The 18,315-nt window shown below is 52.0% G+C and overlaps 1 protein-coding gene across 4 annotated transcripts in view; it reads right to left on the bottom strand.

Annotated features, from left to right (window-relative positions):
* iqsec2a (IQ motif and Sec7 domain ArfGEF 2a) overlaps nucleotides 1–18,315 on the bottom strand; it is a 92,836-nt gene that overhangs the window by 10,425 nt on the left and 64,096 nt on the right. For 3 of the 4 annotated variants that reach the window (XM_088623802.1, XM_088623803.1, XM_088623805.1), the window contains 11 exons: nucleotides 8,877–9,126; nucleotides 8,405–8,764; nucleotides 6,054–7,126; nucleotides 5,577–5,738; nucleotides 5,207–5,329; nucleotides 4,507–4,673; nucleotides 4,213–4,352; nucleotides 3,114–3,239; nucleotides 1,765–1,864; nucleotides 871–1,032; nucleotides 9–197 (listed from right to left, as the gene is read on the bottom strand). In XM_088623802.1, coding sequence (XP_088479928.1) covers nucleotides 9–197; nucleotides 871–1,032; nucleotides 1,765–1,864; nucleotides 3,114–3,239; nucleotides 4,213–4,352; nucleotides 4,507–4,673; nucleotides 5,207–5,329; nucleotides 5,577–5,738; nucleotides 6,054–7,126; nucleotides 8,405–8,764; nucleotides 8,877–9,126 — 2,852 coding nt within the window. Of the gene's footprint in view, nucleotides 1–8; nucleotides 198–870; nucleotides 1,033–1,764; nucleotides 1,865–3,113; nucleotides 3,240–4,212; nucleotides 4,353–4,506; nucleotides 4,674–5,206; nucleotides 5,330–5,576; nucleotides 5,739–6,053; nucleotides 7,127–8,404; nucleotides 8,765–8,876; nucleotides 9,127–9,785; nucleotides 12,997–18,315 lie in introns of those variants that run through there. The other variant, XM_088623806.1, reaches the window with a different exon arrangement.

Here is an 18,315-nt window from a genome sequence, read left to right as displayed (position 1 = left end):
GCCCTCACCTGTCTCGGAGAGGTCTCGCAGGGAAGAGCTGAGCGCGGTGCGCTTCAGGCCCTCTCCGGCCGTGTAGCTGTCATCCAGGCTGGGCCTTCCCAGGGTGCCGTTCACAGCCTCGCTCTTCACACCCCCTCCCACGGGACCACTGCTCACCAGGCTGGGCCTCATCACACCCTTCTGCTTCTCCAGTTCCGCTACAGAGGGAGAGCAGGGAGAGCATCACCCCCCCCCGAGACCAAATGCGTTAAATCACAGAGGACACAAAAGAGGGACAGTGTACTAACAAGAGAGATAAAAAGGAGACTGAGAGTCCTGAGTGTTGTGCACACACACTCCAGAGCTATTACACCGGCCTGTGACTATACTGTCATTATTTCGTGTTTTGTAATATACGGTGCACATTGTGTGGTTTTGTCTCTTGTACTTTGCATGTCCCGAGAGAACGGCACAAATAAAAATCCCAGTGTACAGTACGCGCACATATGGCAAGTAAACTCCTTTCTCTCTCTTTCTCTCTGCTGTCCTAAACCACAATGTGAGAGCACGATTTCCTGCTAACCCACAATACAAACGCACAAGAGTCTCACTTATCTCAATTCATTGAACCAGTAGTTTAAGGTGAAAAGACATTTACCCGTAGAGTAATTTAAAAACAATTTCGAGGGGAAAGTGTGCATGTCGTGAGCGAGACTGGCAGTGTAACTGTGCAGGCTGTGGACAGTGAAATTTCAAGCACTGACTGAGTTTAGAGAAGAACTAATACAAACACAGAATAATCTGAGCCATACGAACAGCACTGCAAGCCCCCCTGTATCACTACCAGGACCGAGTCCCGAGTTTCCAGTTCCTAACCGCAGAGAGACTCACACTCCACTCTGTATTTCTCCATCTCCTGCACCTCGGCGATGCTCTCCCGCAGGTCGCTGGAGAAGCGTGTGCGGTCCTGCTGGCTGGGGGCGTTGAAGACAATAAGCACCTTCCTCTCCCCGCCTGGGATCGCCGAGGTCAGCCGGATTCCGTGGGGGTAGTCTGAGGACACGGGAAAGCACGCCGTACCGCACAGGCACGCACACACACAGGGGGTTCGTTAGCCAGCGTTTGAACAAAAACACAGAGCAGGTGCCCTGTACTATACTTCCTAACTTTCAATTCTCCAAGATCTGACTTTGGTGTAAAAGACCTACAAACTAAATATGCTCCAACTCCCACAGAACTGAAAACGCTTTGATTTAGATACCGCAGAAGATGTTGCATGACCAAACAGGGGTTAAAACTTCATTTTACTGAACGGCATCCTTTGCTCATTCTTTAATACTAACACATAGAGAAATTCTGACGCAGCTGTGCAACAGAACTTTCAGAGGTGCAAACTCTCAAGCTATTAGATCAGGTGCGGTTTCAGCACCCAGACACCCATGAGCTTCTGCCTAATTTCCTTTCAAGTACAACTGGCTAGATTACAAATCTTTACACAATCTTGCACATACTCATTATAGGATGGACTCCGATAAAAATCAGCTTGTAGTCTTGCTGCAGAAGGTCTTGAGAAGTGTTATGCACCCAGACCAATATGCATACATGCAGAAAAACTGTGTGACTTTAAGGTACTTCTGTTCCATTCTGTCTTTCCTTCCTCTTCTATCTTATCCCATGCATACAAAGGCACCTGTGGCAGTGCTCAGGTGTGTAGGAAATGATCAAAACATTAACACGATAGATTTATCTACAGGTGAGAGAAATCAAAGTTGTGTTGTCTCTTACAGGAGTTCTGGAACAGGTGCACCTGCATCTCCACTAGAGGAAATGACTGCCTGAAGCTGTATGTCACTGAGGTCTTCTTCTTCTGAAAGATCTTAGTCACCTGGACAACAGGAGAGAAAGAGACAGTGTCTAGTGAGACAATGGGCCAGGGGGAAAAGCTGAAGGTTTGGTGTTCATGGGCCCTAGGCACTTTCACTCCGAAGTGTACAAAAAGAGGGGTCAACGCCAACTGAATTACGTCGATCGACATGATGCTGACCAGGGAATTTGCACAGAATGAAGCTCGCACTCCCCTGATGTGCCAGCAACAACAGGTTTATTTACCTCTGCCCAGACTTTGACAGACAGAGACTGAAACTCCTTGAAGGGGTTACACACACACAGGGTAAGGATTAGGGAGGATTTAACACTGACAATTATTTACAATGGCTGCTCATAAACTCTCTAGCTATTTACACTGCCAGGTCAATCTTTGGTCGACAGGCTGACCTCAAGTCCAGCCCCATGGCTGCTGCCCCCAGCCTGCCTTGCGGGTGCATAGTTAAGGGGAGGTGCAGCCGCTAAAGAGACCAGTGTGGGCGCCCCACTATTCTAATGCTGAACCCCGTGATTGATGGAGCGAGTCGAGCAGCCATCACTTCGATACTTCTAGTTTCCAGAACAGCCGCTAGAGGGCGTATGATTATTGATCTGGAGCTCCTAGAGTCGATCGCAAGCATGTTGTTTCAGCTCGTCTTTTTGTTAGTCACTAGTGTTTCCCTCCTTCATAGGCCCTAAAAATGTCACACACAGCTCAGCCAGGGAGAGTGTGCAGTACTCACAGCTCAGCCAGGGAGAGTGTGCAGTACTCACAGCTCAGCCAGGGAGAGTGTGCAGTACTCACAGCTCAGCCAGGGAGAGTGTGCAGTACTCACAGCTCAGCCAGGGAGAGTGTGCAGTACTCACAGCTCAGCCAGGGAGAGTGTGCAGTACTCACAGCTCACCCAGGGAGAGTGTGCAGCTCCCACAGCTCACCCAGGGAGAGTGTGTAGCTCTCACAGCTCACCCAGGGAGAGTGTGCAGTACTCACAGCTCACCCAGGGAGAGTGTGCAGTACTCACAGCTCACCCAGGGAGAGTGTGCAGTACTCACAGCTCACCCAGGGAGAGTGTGCAGTACTCACAGCTCACCCAGGGAGAGTGTGCAGTACTCACAGCTCACCCAGGGAGAGTGTGCAGTACTCACAGCTCACCCAGGGAGAGTGTGCAGCTCTCACAGTTCAGCCAGGGAGAGTGTGCAGCTCCCACAGCTCACCCAGGAGTACCTAGGAGGAGAGTGTGCAGTCAGGTAAATGGCACAGTGATTCTCACCACGAGCAGGTCATTGAAGAGGAAGACTTCTCTCTGGTGAACGCCACTCCGCTGGGGCCTGTTGGGATCAGGAACCTCATACAGCTGACAGCAGCACACCAGCCGGCGGTGGGGCAGGGACAGCACCTGGACTCACACACGGGCAGAAACTCATTAATGCCCACACCTCGCCTCAGTCACCGTCACAGTAATACCCACACCACACGAGAGACGCACCTCGCCTCAGTCACTGACGCACTAGAGTGAGTATAACAGAGTATAGTGTATGACAGTGAGTGTATTACAGCAGAGAGTGAGTACAACAGAGTATAGTGTATGACAGTGAGTGTACTACAGCAGAGAGTGAGTACAACAGAGTATAGTGTATGACAGTGAGTGTATTACAGCAGAGAGTGAGTATAACAGAGTATAGTGTATGGCTGAGTGTATTACAGCAGAGAGTGAGTATAACAGAGTATAGTCACTGTCATGTCATATAACAGAGTATAGTCGCTGAGTGAGTTTAGCAGAGTATAGTGTATGACAGTGAGTGTATTACAGCAGAGAGTGAGTACAACAGAGTATAGTGTATGACAGTGAGTGTACTACAGCAGAGAGTGAGTATAACAGAGTGCAGTGTATGACAGTGAGTGTACTACAGCAGAGAGTGAGTACAACAGAGTATAGTGTATGACAGTGAGTGTATTACAGCAGAGAGTGAGTATAACAGAGTATAGTGTATGACTGAGTGTATTACAGCAGAGAGCGAGTATAACAGAGTATAGTCACTGTCATGTCATATAACAGTATAGTCGCTGAGTGAGTTTAGCAGAGTATAGTGTATGACAGTGAGTGTATTACAGCAGAGAGTGAGCATAACAGTGTATAGTGTATGACAGTGATAGTATTACATCAGTGAGTATGACAGAGTATAGTGTATGACAGTGAGTGTATTACAGCAGAGAGTGAGTATAACAGAGTATAGTGTATGACAGTGAGTGTACTACAGCATAGAGTGAGTATAGCAAAGTATAGTGTATGACAGTGAGTGTATTACAGCAGAGAGTGAGTATAACAGAGTATAGTGTATGACTGAGTGTTTGCTGCAGTGGAGACTCACAGGTTTCTTGCCCACAATGACTCTCTCCACAGCCTGGACCTGGGACACATGGTCATCATTGGTACGCAGCTCCCACTTCTGGATTCGTTGGTAGATTCCCACTAACATATCCCGGGGAATATCCTGGCCGTTGTCAACACCTGGAGAGAGAGAAACAGACGGAGGTTGAAGAGTGGAGGTCACAGAGGAAGAGAGAGTGAGACGGAGGAGGAGCGAGGACTGGATCAGTCTAAAATCTGAGAAAGAGAGTGAGCTGGTCAGGGAGGAAGGGTTCTGATTACAATGCGAACTGACCCCTGAGGTTCTTGATGAAGTCTTCTAGCTTCATCTTGCGCTCCGCCTTGACGTTCGGGCTGTACATGTCGGTGTTCAGGAGGATGATGGCGAAGGCGAGGATGAAGATGGTGTCTGGGTTCTGGAACTGCCGCACCAAGGCTGGGTTACACACGCAGTACCGCTGGCTGCAGAGAGAGGGAGAGACTGGGGCTTGACTCAGCACGGCTGACTGGGACAGAGAGAGAGACAGGCAGCAACAGGTAAAGGCGCAGAGCTGAAAAACACACTAGACGCGGTGTTATACTCGGAGAGAGTGGGTCAGAGACAGCAGCACTGACGCTGGTGCTGCTCCTCCGTGGTACAAAGGAGATTATAGAAGCAAGCATTCCGAGACAAAAAATTAGGGAAAAGACATTCAGACAGAGAAAAAAGAAAAAGAAAGACAGAGGCAAGACTATACAGGTGGACAGAGACACACAAATAGAGGCAAAACATCAGAAACAGGCAAACAGGAAGGAAAAGACGACAGAAAGGCGAATGATAGTCCGGCAGAAAGCTGCACAGAAGCAGAGAAAACCACAGAGACAAGACAGACAGAAGAGACAACTAAGCATACAAACATACTCAGACAGACAGACACGCAATGACACACACACACAGACATATGGACAGACAAACAGACACGCACAGGCAGACACGCACAACAGCGCTGACCGACCTGAAGGCCTCGATGAGCCGCTCCACCTTCTGCGCCTCCCCCTGCACTCGGATCTGAGCCTGGAACTTCCTGAGGGCATCGTCCAGGTCCATCCCAGAGAAATCCATCTCATCTACCACACATCTGAGCACAGGGGAGAGGGGCGTGGCATGGAGAAACACAGGAATATGATGCGGTTAATGTCCTCCATCCCTCTCTCACTCTCCCTCCCTTCCATCCCCCGTTTCACCTCTCACATTCCCTCAAACCAGCTTCTCCAGCAAGACAGGTAATGCTACACAGGCATTGCCAAAGCACTTGTGTTCTGCATTCACAGTGTGCAGAAGACGCTTAGATTACAACACAATATCCCCCTCTCTTCGTCACTCACTCCAGCACATCCTTGTTGAACTGTTTCTGCCTGTTGCCCAGGAATTCCCCGATCATCTGCCGGCTCAAGCCCTTCCTCTCCAGGATGAAGCGGGCGATCCCCACGGGGGTGTCCGACACAAAGCCCCTCTCGATGAGGTACTGGATCCCCTTCTCCGGCTTCCTGCGCGCGGCGGGGGGCAGACAAGAGAGCGAGACAGAAGAGGGGAGAGAAAGGCGGTGTGGGGTTAATACACACACCCGGCGAACTTGCCGTGTTACTGTGCGCTGCTACTCCACTGAGAGCACACAAACGGACGTACACAGACATGCGCCCTCGCTAGCCTCAGACCCAGGGAATTCAACAGAACGACTGCCTTCAAAACACCCAATCATACTCCTCCCTGCCTCTCATTTGAGGGGGCTGCCCGTGGAGCTGCCCCCGCCCTGAGCGCACACACTCTGCCCCCCCGCCCGGCCCGGCCCGGCCCGCACTGACTTGTTGAAGAGGTTGAGCCCGATGCGGTACTGCCTCCTCTGCACCACGTCGTTGTTGAAGGCGGGCGAGTCCCAGCTGTGCCGGCTCTCCCGCTGGTAGGTCTGCTTGCCCAGCGGGGGCATGGGCTCGCGCAGGCTGTCCCGGGACGACGAGCCGGAGCTGCAGTTGATGGTCTCGTTGGAGTTGGTGGTGCTGTTGAGGGAGTCGTTATCCCCGTCGGAGCAGCACGGCTCCCCCGATCCCGAGTTCAGGGCCGACATGCTGTTCCCCAGGCCCCCTCCCGGCGGCGCCGCGGCGACGGGGGTGGGGGGCTGGGGCCCCGCGGAAGAGGGCGGGTCGGGGTACTGGTGGTGATGGTGGGGGTGGTGGTGGGGGTGCGGGTGGGGATGCGGGCGGCCCTGGGTCCGGGTCTGGCCCTGGGCCGCGGACGGGCGCACCCCACTGTTGTTGGGGTTGTGTTTGAGGGTTCCCTGAGGGGAGCCCCCCCCGCCCCCGCCGCCCCCTCCCCCGCCTCCGGCCCCCCCGGGCTCCTGCTCGTAGATGAGCTGGCGGCTGAGCGAGCCGCGGTCGGAGCGGTCGCTCATGTCCACGGAGCTGTCGCTGGGGGGCTCGATGGTGAGCAGGGGGAGGTGCGCCCCGCGCAGGCGGTAGTCCCGGCACTCCGTGCAGGGGGTGCTGCGCCGGCTGTTGTTGCTGCCGCCCCCCTCCGTGTCCCGGCTGTCCTCGCGGCCCCCCACGCCCCCCCCCATCCCCCAGTACTCCGTGTCGGTGCTGCTGGGGGCTCGGTCCAGGGACAGGGGCGAGGAGGGCAGGCCGTCGTCCATGTAGAGCGTGACGTCGCTGTAGGAGGTGGCCGTGCTGTCCTCGTGCATAGCCAGGGGCCCGCCCCCCACGCCCCGCTCCCCGCCGGGCCCTCCTCTCCGGGACGAGGGGGTGCTGCCCCCTCCCCCTCCCCACATGCACTCCCCAAAATCCTCGCCCTCCAGGCCCCCGTCCCCACTGCCCTCGTGGGAGTCCGGGCGGCTCGGGCGGCAGGTGAGGGCGTCATCGATGGAGTCGGCCAGAGACTTCACCTGGAGAGAGAGAGAGGGAGGGGGAGAGGAGGACAGGGGGAGAGGGGGAGAGAGATGGGGTCAGTGAAAACAGAAAGACTGACCGGGAGAAAGCAAGACGGGTCCAGTCCGGTCCGGCCCATTGATGCCTGATGCCTCTTCATCGAGTGCTTCCACAGCGACGCAGGCAATTTCATTTGAAACACTCCAGGGGGGATTTCGGTTGAGCAGAGAAGCCCGTTTGATTTTTATTCCTGTTTTAGCGATACTGCAGCAGTCGTTAACACAGCTAGCACCGTATTTACACGCTCAGAAAGTAACTTAAATACAGTAAATGAGTTAAATAAACTCCGAATGAAATGTCGAGGATCCCCCAGGTCTCCCCCCTCTGTAAACAAGCGATCCCTGTAATAAGTTGTCCCATTTATTTCACACTTATGCCGTTGATGAACTAAGGAACTAAGGCCATAGGAAATCCCCACAATTATATCGTTTTTAAAAGCCGGCAACGTAGGTGGTCTATGGGCGATTTTGTTCCAGAAATTAATAAATACCGTGAAGAGCAAAATCTAACATCAGACATTCTTCTGCTTGTAGACAGTGCTGTTACCCTCGACTCAGACTGTGGATCGTTAGGCCCCAGCAGTACGTCGCTGATCCAACCAGTGGATCAGGGTCTGATCGATCCCTTGAACTGCACGACCCACGTGTGGAAAAAATCTGCCCCCAAGCAGAGAATGGCTGATTTTCACGAGACCACAATTTCCAAAGGAGGTGGAAAGCTATTTATTGCTATTGCTTTTTTATGGGTTATAGGCACTTTAAATGTACATACCCATGTCTGAACTGTTGGGAACTCATCTCAAGCTGATCACCTTATTCCTTATGAATATTAACTCCCCTAAGTTGCATTATTTCGGACACGTAACCTGGACTTGTAATGGGACCCTCTGAAGTATATTTTGTTACCTACAAGTGAAGCACACAATCTAACTCATTGTCCCTCACCTGACTCTATTCTATCATGTCTTATGAGAAAACCCCCAACTATAAGTCACTGAGTAAATCTTTTACTCTTAAGGTCCTGAACCCTCCATATTTACATTATTCTTAAGGGGAAAAAATCCCTTTCAGGTTTTGTTTTGCTATACGTTGCACATATCTGGACCCTAACCCCATCATATTTTGGGGACCACCTGTATCTGTTTACTTCATTCGCCCCCCTTCTCCTTCCCTGTCTTTTTCTCCACCCCCTCCCTTCTCTCTCTCCCTCCTCTTCTCCTCCCTCCCTCTCCTCACCTGTTTGGAAAAGGAGTCCTCCAGGTCGGTGGGCTCCCCGCGGTACTCGCCGGCGCCCCCCTGTGCGCAGGGGGGGCTGCAGCTGTCGAGCTCGGGGTTGGAGGAGGCCAGGGGGTGCGGGTGCGCGTGCGGGTGGGCATGGTAGCCCTGCGCCTGCCGCTGCTGCTCGCGGTCGTCGAACGAGTACTGCAGCCGCATGTTGGACAGGATGATGCGGCGGGACATGCGGCTCTCGGAGGCCGAGCTGCGCAGGCGCTGGAAGTTCTTGTTCATGCGGTACTGCCGGAACGCCGTCTGGATGGTGCGCGCTGCCCGCCGGCTCAGGAAGTACCCGCCGTACTTCCTCTCCAGCATCTCCACCTGCGGCGAGGGAGAGAGGGCGGGTGAACACACTCAGGCCGCGGGCCGGGCCGGGCCGGGCCGGGCGTGGGGCTGGCGGCCCGCGCCGCGCGGGGGGGAGCGGCCGCGTCACCTTCTTGTCCTGCAGGTCGGTGGAGAGCTCATAGCTGTCGGACAGGGCCTTGCACCGCTTGTTCTCCTCCTCCTCCTGCTTGCGCAGGGCCAGGCTGGCGGGCTGGTGCCGGGTGCGCTGGGCCCAGGTCAGGCTGGGGCTGGGGGCTGCCGGGGGCCCGCTGTCGTAGCGCTCGCCGCGGTACGGGCCCTGGCTGCACGGGCTGTCGGAGAAACTGCCCGGCTCTGCGCTCTGGGGCTCCCCCTCCACGCTGCAGTCACAGGGAGAGAGGGGATAAGGAGGGGGGGGAAGAGTCATCCGTTTAACACACCACGTGGTAAAAGACCAAAACACACATGAATACCATTTCATTTAAGCTGGATAACAACACATTTTTGGTCAGAATTGAGCTGGTTCGGCTACAGCAATCTGAGAGAGGACAGCCGAGAGCCCGACAGGCTTTCTTTAACAGATCCGGAGGCCAGTGAATCATCAGTCAAAAATAAACACCGGGAACAGTGAGCCTCAAGAGCAACAGTTCGCTGCAGCTCCCAGGGCGTCAGTCAGCTGGAAAGCACCTCCTGGAAAAAGGCCTGTAGCGCCGTTACAAGCCTTTTGGTCAGATTGACAAAAAAAAGATGAAAGCAGTCACGGAAAATCAGATAGAAGCCAGGCAACCAATCGAGCTCTTGCAGAGCGTCTGTTTTTGAGGTTAATTTTCAGCATTGCAAAAGGGTCCAAAACTCATGGACTTTACGTAATCGGTGAACAACTTTGTGCTTCCTCAGTTTGTATTTACCACATTCCTGTAAATCACTTCCGGTACGCACACAGTTAGCTCAGAGAGACAGACTTTTCAAAACCCATTCCCTCTGAGTATCACCTCCCCCTCTCCCTCCCTCTGCCCTTTCCTGTTGGTCTCTCACTCACATGTACAGTCGTGCCCTCCGAGGTAGTCTGCATCTCCTAGACGTCCACATGGCGAGGCAGGGTACAGCGCAGAGTCGGAAGAACAGCCCGTCACACACGGTCTGCCACAGACATACTGACACACACACACCTGCCCTGCCCTGCCCGGCCCTGCCCGGCCCTCCTGCCTGTCTGTGTGCTCAGGTCACATGTCCCTGGGATGGCCAGGGGAAGCCTCTCAGAAGCCAAAGTCCGGAGTTTGGGACAGCAGCCCCAACAGCGGCAGTGGCACAGGAAAAACACACACACCAGCACTCAGAAACAACACAGCCGTCCGCTCTCTCTCCCTGCTCCCTGGGAGGAGGCAGAACACATCTATTCACAGCGGGGAGCTGGTAACTACAAACAAATTCAGTGGCAACAGCTCCACTAAGTCTCTCCCAGAAAAACAAAACAGATCACCCCACACAGCGACAACAGACAGTGACAGAATCTGCCCCTCCTGGGTACGCCGCCTTTTTGTCACTCTCGTTTACTTAATCCTCCCTGCACTCTCCGTTTTCTCTCTCAGCCTCTTCATTCCCCTCGAGGAAACAGCAGCACCCGCAGCCAGAGAAATTACCGACGTGTCCATCTCGCCCAGGCTCTCTCTTTCTTTCTTTTTTTTTCCCCCCCTTTCCCTCAATAATTTAAACCAAAACGAAATGAAAGAGCAAAGACAGGCACTCCTGCCCACTGCTCTCCCCCTCTCTCTCTTCCTCCCTCGAGCCCCTCTGTCCCCTCCCTCCCTTCCTCGCTCTCAGCCCCTCCCTGCCTGCTTCAGGGCTGCTGCGGGCTCAAGGCCCGTGCCACAAGCGGCACAGGGAAGGGATACCGTATGGAGATGCAGCAGTCTGCTTGTGTCCCTCTCCCTGTCGCTTCCAGAGATAACGATGAGTAACGCCAGCCTGGCAACAACACATTTCACCTGTATTAATCTCTCTGGGAGGTTCTGCACTATCCCTACGGACTTTCCACTAACCTCAAGCACTACAACAACAAATATTTTCTAAGGAAACCGAAATTTTCCAAAAGCTACATATCCTGCAATACGAGGGAAAGATGAAATAAGCGGTATTTAAATAAAAAAAAACATTTTAAAAACATATCTTGCTATTTATCAAGGCTACACCTCAGGGACATAGCCCCACTCAGTCCATCTGCCACCACGTCTCGCAGTTATTAAGGAACATTACTCAGGGTTCTAATATCCTGGCCTTGCCATGACAATCCCCGCTGGAGGTCTATGAGCAGTGTGGTCAGCAGTTTGAGAATGAACTTTAAACTGGTTTTATTTATTTTTTGGCTCTTCAAAGAGACCGATCTGGATATTTTCTGTTACGGCTGGAAGTTGTGCCACAAAGAGAGCACAGCTCAGGCATAGCTGTCTGCTTTCAGGGAAGGAAGAGGAGGAGAGAACCTGCAGTACGTAGGAGTGAGAGATGAGGGTGCAGGCCTTGACGTTTCTTGCAGAACTCCAGCTAGGCAGAGTGGCAAATTAATTCCCACCACAAAAAAAAAAAGACAGCAAGAAAGATCAGTCAAGAAAAAAGTGACAGAAACTTTTTCAAAGCAGTCAGACTGCCTCTCTGTCAAATCTCCCCAGTCCCAGTCTCTCCCCTCTCGCCCTCACTCCCTCTCCTGCCTCTCGTCTCTCTTCCTAGGGCTCTCATCACCACGCAGCTGCGATTTCCTGAGTCCGGGCTCAGCTGAAGCGAGGGAGGCAGGGAGGGGAAAGGAATGTGACAGGGAGAAGACGAAAAGGGAAGGGAGACACAGACGCTTGGGGTGTAGATAATACAGCAGAGCGAAGCGCAGCTACTGTACAGCAGACGGCAACTATGGCACGACTGCTCGCGGTAACAGAAACGCGGACACGCCAGCTCAAAAAAGATGAGCATGAAAGACAGATACACTTCTATAGCTGGAGAACATCCCTACCCCCAGTCTTCTTACAAACCCCTTCACACATTATACATTTTTGTATTGTTTTCAAAAGGATACAGGAAAAAAAAAAACGTTTACTATTCAGGATTTATTTTGCGGTAATCCCCGATCCTCAGATAAGCCTGTCCATCCATGTCAGAAAGGGTTTTGCGTCCCCACAAGCCAGATACCGAATGTTCAATATCTGCAGAAGATCTGTCCACAACACAGGACCCACACGCTGAGGCTCCAAAGCTTGTATGTGTAAAGCAGTTTGCCCAAGCACTTAAGTGAACACAGGCACATGTATAGAAGCCCTACACAGGCTCCAGGCCCGCGTACAAGTCCTGTACTTAGGCCCAGAACAAAGCACTGGCAGCCATGACACTTCAGACACAAACCTGTCAGGCCGTTATTTTCAGTATCTGAACCGTGCGCCGTTACCGAACACAGTGCTCTACACAGGACATGAAGGCCAAGCCCAGGCAGGCTTAATTTCCGCAGATCTGGGTCATGCGTCTTTGATATTTCACCCAGCAGCTTTCAAACAAGTGCTGCAGGATGCAACACGCTTGATAATGTAGTGTGATTAATTGAACGAGTGTTAATTAAATATCAGTAAAAGTCTGGACACACACAGCCTTGTTATCTGAGTCCCAGGGAAAATGCTGTTTAATTAACACAAGTGGAAAAGAGCCACACCAGAGCAACAGGACCCTAACAAGACAAGCGGACACTCACTCATGACGAGCCTCGTCATTCTGAATTTTATTTACTGCACAGAATAACCAGACTTTTCATGTGCAACTTGAAAAGGTCAACCGTGCCAAAAAAAGCAAATCTCACACATATTGCTCGACTGCCAGTTCGGCTTCTTGCACCTAGATCTTCCCTCTCACTCCTGCTGTAAAACACGTTGACTACGACATTACACAAACGGGAGGCAGAAAGCATCGCCGACCTTCAGTGTTTACTTGGAAAAAAAGTTTAAGCTCATGTAAAAGCGCTTTAACTGCGCTTGAGCAGAGAAACAGCTCTCCCACAGCCAAGGTGAACAAAGTGCTTCAGTAGCGTCAATGTAACACCCGAGTTTTACATTCTGGGAGCTACAGATTTTAATCCTGGTGCTACCGTGCCAATCTGAACAGTTGCTGTGTATTAGCTCTGAGCCATCTTGAAGCTCCGTGTTTGCACAGAAGAGCGCAGAACAGCTTCTGAAACTATATGCTCCAGTGCAAATCGTGCTTTCCACTTCCAAGAAAGGCCCAGCCGAAAGTCCAAACCATTTCCATGTTTAACTGGAAAAGCAACAACAACAACAACAACAACATTTTTTTCTTTTACAAAGCAGCCAGAAGTCTGCGCTTCCGGCCCTGGGAGCTCCGTAGTCTGGCTGTGTGGCCCAGGGGGAGCTCATTGATTGTTTATCTGTGCGTGAACTGCCTGTTCCGATAACTGGTCCAGACTGAATCTGACAGCAGCACTAAGAGGCCAGGAGGAAGGACGGGCAGCAGCTGATTAGTCAGGTCACACCAGGGGGAGGCCGTGATACAGTATATGTACTGTATACTGTTCGCACACGCGCGCACACACACACACAGCCCCACGCAACTCAGTCCCGACACACTCTGACTCCGTACACAGAGCGTGCTGGTCTGACCTCGGGACAGACTCGTTCTGACCGCTGCAATCTTCAAAACTCCTGAGCTGGTTATTCTTGTACAAAACAGACACAAACACTGCAGGGGAAGTCAAGAGCGCTTGGTATAATCACCCGTGGAAGGGCAGAGCAGGGCTCGCGTGTGACACAGTCAGGCCTCTCCCAAGGAGCACACAATAATACTACAGTTTACTAAAACATTTCTTTCCTCGTCCATATACTGTTTACTTTGCTTTACAACAGTCTCCCAATACAGGGAGGGACATTGGAAGACAGGAGTATTGTATTTTAACATGTTTCCCATGTTTTCACTGTGATCTGTCTCAGATTATCATACGTTTACTGAGGTACATCACAATAAGCTTCCTGAGAGTGGAGTCTGTAGGTAAAGAGACCTCTACCGGGCACGCTAGTCCGTTCTAGCAAGTTCTCTAAGCCCCGGTTACGAGAGCCACAGTCATTTTGGTTGATACTATAGGTGTCTTCTAGAGACAGTCACTACAGAATTGGACTACAAAAGCCAATTGGAAGCTGGTTCAGATGAATATCAGAAGGTCCCGTGGCTCTTCGGGACCAGTGCTAGAACATAAAATGTAACACATTGTAATACACTGAAGAGGCAGACATTAGGCCCAGCTCAGATTCTGGGACCTCATGCTGGAAGCTCAAAGCCTTACTAATCCCCTCTAAGCTATTACTCCTGTAGGAACAGCTTGCTTCATTCCTATGCATAATGTATTACATTTTACGTCCTTAAATTTAAGTAATAAGACACCGGAAAAAATGCTTTTCCAAAGCATTTCTGTATCGTGACTGCTAACAACTGTTCCCTTTAAGGCTGAATGATCTCAGCATTTCAACCACAGTTACATAAGAGAGGCAGAGATCCCACATGGAAAGATGGAGAAACTATTAAAAGTTAATGCCTCACCAGCAGCCACTAGCTGGTTTTGTGACACTGTAGAACGACAAGGGGTTCAGACAAGATTCTGGGGAGTGGTCAGCCCCACGCAGAACCCCAGAACCAGAACCCCGAGACATAAACTGTTCCCCGAAAAAACATTCGAAAGCAGGATCCCACTTTTTTTTTTTTATCTCCCAGGCTTTGTCCCACAGTGCAGGCATCAGAGCCATGAATTTAAAACACGACCGACAGCCTCTTTAATCAGAGCGCCTTCACTTCGCTGCGTGTCTCCAGCTGCCTTTTAAGAAAAATTACTCTCCCGAGATAAGTTGGCAGTGCACTGCAATCTCATTTTAGCACTCGCGAACAGACAAGTCAATTAGGGAAAACAAAAGGGGCATCTATAATAGAATTGGTGTGGAGAACGGAGGTCAGCTGGCGCTGTACTTGACTTTTACTGTCTGATTTTTATAGATGTAATTAAAATGAAACCTAGGATCCTCTTCTGCGACTGTCTGTGACTGCGTTTCTGCGCCCCGCAGCTCTCTGTAAGCGAGGGGTCACACATTGAAGTCCCCCTAAGGATTAAAGGACTCCATTTTGCACTGAACTTGAACCGAGAGATACAGAGGTTACAGTGATCACCGCCTTTTTATGTTGGAACTGCAAGGGACACCGGTGGCAATACTTTAAAAACAAAGTCATGCTTTCTATAGAACGTGTCACTCTAGCCATACTGACTGAGGACTGCCTCTTGTAGTCCTGCTGTATTCTCCTATTCTCCTGCTGTACTGTCATGAAAACCACACATGCTGCCAGTGTGTCTGCGTGTCTTTCCGTGACATTTCCGGGCGGACACTGCTCCTTCGCCACCCTGGCCAGGAGGAATCGGGAAGCCCAGGAACCAGATCATCACCTTGGGAAAGCCCATTCCTCTGCCGGCGAAGGCCTCTTCAGGAATACTGGAGCGCCGGAGAAACGGGCTCATAGGGGTTTGTGACGGAGCCGGGCAGAGCTTTCTGTTCCTTTCTGCAAGTCATGGCACTTTCATCAAACCCTCCCACAAACAAGGGGCCCCAAGCCGGACCCCCGCGACAGACAGGGGCCTGGCTCCAGGTCGGCAGAGTGAGACTGGGGGCCAGCTGCAACCATGCCACAGTCTAGGCAACCTCCCGGGGGCTCCTTCGGAAAAAGGACAGTTCTAATTTTGCTCAGAGTTGAAATAAAAAAGAAAACAACTACAAGGGTGAAAAAAGCACAAGGGGGGTTTTTGGCACAGAATCTGTGGAGGAAATCCAGCATTTTGTGTTTTTGGAAACATAAATTACTCCTGGCTGCTGTTTACAACAACTGTTTCCTGTGTAAATCGGTACTGAAAACAGTGACACCAGACAATGAGGGAGAAAGGAATTCAGGCTCTGTACAGCGTGTAAAAAAAGTTAACAAACCGCACTCTAGCACTGCTGATGCTATGTTAGTCAGGGCCAGATGGGAGAATCTGGGATTCCTTAACTAGTCTGGGTTCGCAGTGTCCTCTACCAATTTGGCAAGACAAGCTCGTATTTCAAGAGACTCTTTTACTCAACTCTGAGCTGTAAGGCCATCAGACAGGCTCTCCAAGTACATGGGTTAAATCGTAATTCATAAATTCAGGGACGTCCTGCTGTGTTTCAGACGTTGCTGCAGTATTCATTCTGAGAGATGCAGTGGCACACATGGCTAGTTTTCTCCCGTTCAGATGTGGCCCCAGGGCTCTGAGGGATGGCTGACTGGGTTCGCCGGTTAATGTGCGCCCCAGGCGCCTGTTCTGTATCAATTGAAACGTGCTCCTGCCAGGGCTGCTCTCAGTCCTGCTCTGGTACAAACAGCCTGGAAACAGACTCCTCACAGTGGACTGACAGGAAGCGTCTGGGGGAAGAATATTGATGTGAAGCACTGGCCTGACAGGAAGCGTCCCGGGACAGCTGTGCACACAGCCTGGCTGTTAGAACAGAATAGGCCTTATTGTATGATACTTAATTTGGGGAAAAAAAAACACATCAAACGTTGTCGAATGAAAATCATTAACAATTAGATTAGCATCCTGATTTGGGTGGCACTGCTCAGCTTGCTGCAATTTCAATTTTTGGGACCTCAAACCGATCTAAACCGATACAGGGAATAAGCCCAGTGCTTAATAGCAGGAATAAAAGACGGTCCAGTGGCTCGGTGTGTTACACGAGCCTTCTTTTGCTCATAAGGTCGAAAACCCAGGTCTCGTTACTACCTACGTATTTGACTGACACTTCATTCCGAGTTTACTCCCACTGACACCCATTCAGAGCCCTGGAGCAGTCTGGGTACTGCTGCGCCTGTGGTACTGAGATAGCGCCTTGCTCAGGGGTACGACAGCAGTGCCTCACCTGCGATTTGCCCCTGAAGAGAGATCGACAGTTCGAGGCAACAGCCAGTCTCGTGGCCTTCCCGACTACAGGCAGAGGTGTGAGAAAGGTTTAAAGGTGGCGACAGCCCCAGGCCTGTCGGGGCCCCTGACACGAGCAGCACGCATTCCGGCCGGGCCTGTCCCTCGGGCCCTCGGGGCCTCCCCGCCCGCAACAGGACGGATCGGCGGGCCGCAGGGCACCCTCGGGGGACAGCGGCAACACGGGGGCGTGCTCGACCACGAGCGCCCGCGTCCGGGGCTCGCGCGGGCGAGGGGGACCTCCTGCGGTGCCGCTTTCCGATCGCTTTTCCGGTCGCCGCGGTCCGGAACCAAAAGCCGCCGAGGTTCGACCCGAACCCCACCCTGCGACTCTTTCAGGGGAAAAGCCACAGGTGGACCCAGCAAGCCGTTCTCCCACTCGTGCTTCTGATAAAGGAAACGGACGCAAGACGCCGTCCAGGCAGCTTTCTTCATCTTCCATCTGTCATTTCTCTTAATTGCTCTCACCCCCCTCCCAACTATTATATCACTCCTGCCAAAGCTGCACAACAAATTAGGCTGTGGGCTCAGGAAATGACAATTATGAGGAGATTTTCCAGGCTGTTTTCCTTCAGCGCAAAACCTGTCCCACTTCTTCTATCCACCCATCCATCCATTTCCTGTCCACTTTCTCCGGTACGGCACCGAGCCCGTCCCGGCGAGCAACAGGCACCAGGCCGGGTAACCCTGGATGGGACGCCAGCCCATCGCCGCCCACTTCCACGAACTCAAGACTAATTCCTAAAAGGCTGGATTCCGGTCATAACAAGAGGAAAACAAGGATTACACTTTGTCTTTGTCTTATCCCTCCTTGCTTCAAGCTTCATTGACTTCCCCGCAACGTTTGACACAGGCCTTTGGAAACCCGGCGAGCCTTGTCCAGGAGCAAATCGAACTCCCCGAACCCCTGCGCCAGTGACGGGGCTCTTGATGAATAATGCAGGTACGCAGACGCACACAGAGTAAAAGGGCACAGAACAAAGTCTTTGTCCCCGCAAGGGGGCGGCCACCTACAGTCCTTAGAATTCACACAGTCTCGTCTTCTGGCACAGCCTCCTCAGGTACCAGACTGAATTAGCGGAGTTAATTAGCGGAGCCCAGATGTCTCTGATGTCACAGTCTCAGGCTCTTCAGCCACCGCAGGTTTGAGGAGAACTAGGAGTCTCTCTCTCTCTCCCACACTTGCGCACCGCAACAAAGCAATCACACCGAGCAGCCCACTCAGTCTGATTCCTTATGGTTTTCTTTTTACACTGACAACAACCCTGAAGAACTCGGACGCACGTCCGCTTCCCAGCGGCACCCAGCTTCACCAGCGGGCTCCACAACGTGTCCTCCTGCCACGGGCCATGCAGAGGTGCATGGGAGCATTCGTATGTATACATGTGCAAAACTGGGATGGCACACAAGCTAACAATCCGAATGGCATGTAATTATATATCATTACCGGCTCTTCAGAGGGAACAGCTTCTAGAGACACTGCCAAAAGCCAGGATGTGAAGTTAACACGGTCACTCTTAAGCAGCTCCTCCTGGAACTGAAGAGTCGTGCTCCTAGGCAG

Source organism: Lepisosteus platostomus, chromosome 3 (genome assembly GCF_059453375.1).
Source record: "Lepisosteus platostomus isolate fLepPlt1 chromosome 3, fLepPlt1.hap1, whole genome shotgun sequence".
NCBI classification, from domain to species: Eukaryota; Metazoa; Chordata; class Actinopteri; order Semionotiformes; family Lepisosteidae; genus Lepisosteus; species Lepisosteus platostomus.
The sequence above is the reverse complement of the archived record's forward strand: the minus strand, read 5'-3'. Positions and strand labels throughout refer to the sequence as shown.